The sequence below is a fragment of the Aplysia californica genome, unplaced genomic scaffold (assembly GCF_000002075.1).
Source record: "Aplysia californica isolate F4 #8 unplaced genomic scaffold, AplCal3.0 scaffold00088, whole genome shotgun sequence".
In the NCBI taxonomy this organism is placed as follows: domain Eukaryota; kingdom Metazoa; phylum Mollusca; class Gastropoda; order Aplysiida; family Aplysiidae; genus Aplysia; species Aplysia californica.
In genome coordinates, this window is record NW_004797358.1 from 1,176,572 (window position 1) to 1,178,034 (window position 1,463).

The 1,463-nt window shown below is 50.1% G+C and overlaps 1 protein-coding gene across 1 annotated transcript; it reads left to right on the top strand.

The window, feature by feature from the left end:
* The first annotated feature begins 44 nt into the window (after positions 1 to 44).
* On the top strand, positions 45 to 1,439 carry LOC101856086 (C-type lectin domain family 4 member F-like). The gene has a single exon (XM_005094752.3). The coding sequence runs from the start codon at positions 330 to 332 to the stop codon at positions 1,437 to 1,439; it is 1,110 nt and encodes a 369-aa protein (XP_005094809.1). The 5' UTR covers positions 45 to 329.
* Positions 1,440 to 1,463: the final 24 nt, after the last annotated feature.

Consider the following 1,463-nt stretch of genomic DNA (forward strand, 5'->3'; position numbering starts at 1 on the left):
CTATAAGAACAGCCCGCCACAGGGTTAAGCCAGACATTAGACAACCTCCTACAGTGGAGGCGACATAAGTTCTCTGTCCGTCTCACTCTCTCCGTCTCTCTTTCTCTCTGTCAGTTATTCACTTCCCTGTCTATGGGAAGGAGCAGAGTAAAAAACAGTCGAACTTTACTGGATAAACTTACCAAGTACACAGTTGCCGCTTGCTCGCGAGTTTTACAGAGTGTTTGAGAAGGGCTTAAAAAATTCCCTATTCCTTTATCGCTGGAAATAAGTTATTATTTGTTGACATCAGTTGACTGTGGTGAGGAATTTTATTGTTTCGTAGCAAGATGGATATGCGAGACGATGTCCCACCTCGGCCACAGAATGGACAATCCATTCACAAATACAAGAAACTGTGCATTCTGAAATGGATTTGTGTCGTTGTTACCTCGCTTCTCGTGTCGTCTGCTGCCGTTGTCGTCATTGTTCAAACTGTGAGCGCTATAAACAAGGTGTCCACCGACATCGGCGGCCGGCTGTCTGCCGTGCAGGAAAAGTTCGACAGCCTGGAGAAGAAAGTGTCAGATGATGTCAACAAGGCGCAAAGTTCCGACAAGGCATACATACTAGCCGCTATAAACCAGGTGTCCACCATCATCATCAGCCGGCTGTCTGCCGTGCAGAAAAAGTTCGACAACCTGGAGGAGAAAGTGTCTGATGACGTCAAGGCGCGAAGTTCGGACAAGGCAGGCGTGCTGACCGCAATAAACCAAGTGTCCACCAACATCGGCGGCCAGCTGTCTGCCGTGCAGAAAAAGTTCGACAGCCTGGAGGAGAAAGTGTCTAAGGTGGAAGATGACGTCACCGCGCAAAGTTCGGACAAGGCATGCGTGCTGGCCGCAATAAACCAAGTGTCCACCAATATCAGCCGCCGGCTGTCTGCCGTGCAGGAAAAGTTCGACAAACTGGAGGAGAAAGTGTCTGAGGTGGAAGATGACGTCAAGGCGCGAAGTAAGCTTAAGCTTTGCTCCCACGGCAACGGCTGTGAGCTGACCAGTAGGCCTGAAGCAATGACCCACTGTTACACAGTGTTCGAACAGAAAACTACGTGGGCAGATGCGAGAAAGAAATGTGAATCTCTCGGGGGCTTTCTGGCCGAGTTCCATGACCATGCCTCTCTGGAATACGTGAAACGGGTTGTTACCACTGATACGTCAAGGCTCTGGCTCGGCGCCACTGACCTGGGCAAAGAGGGCATCTGGACATGGGTCACGTCCAACAGACGTTTGTCCGTGGAAGACTGGGCCAGGACCCAGCCGGACAACTACAAGAACAACGAGCACTGCCTGGAGATAAGAAAAGAAATTGGGAGAAAAGTATGGAACGACATGCCATGTGATTACAAGCTGGGATATCTCTGTCAGAGAGACGGGGACAAATGTGAAGGCTGGCTGTAACTTGAGTAAAAGGACACGTGCAAC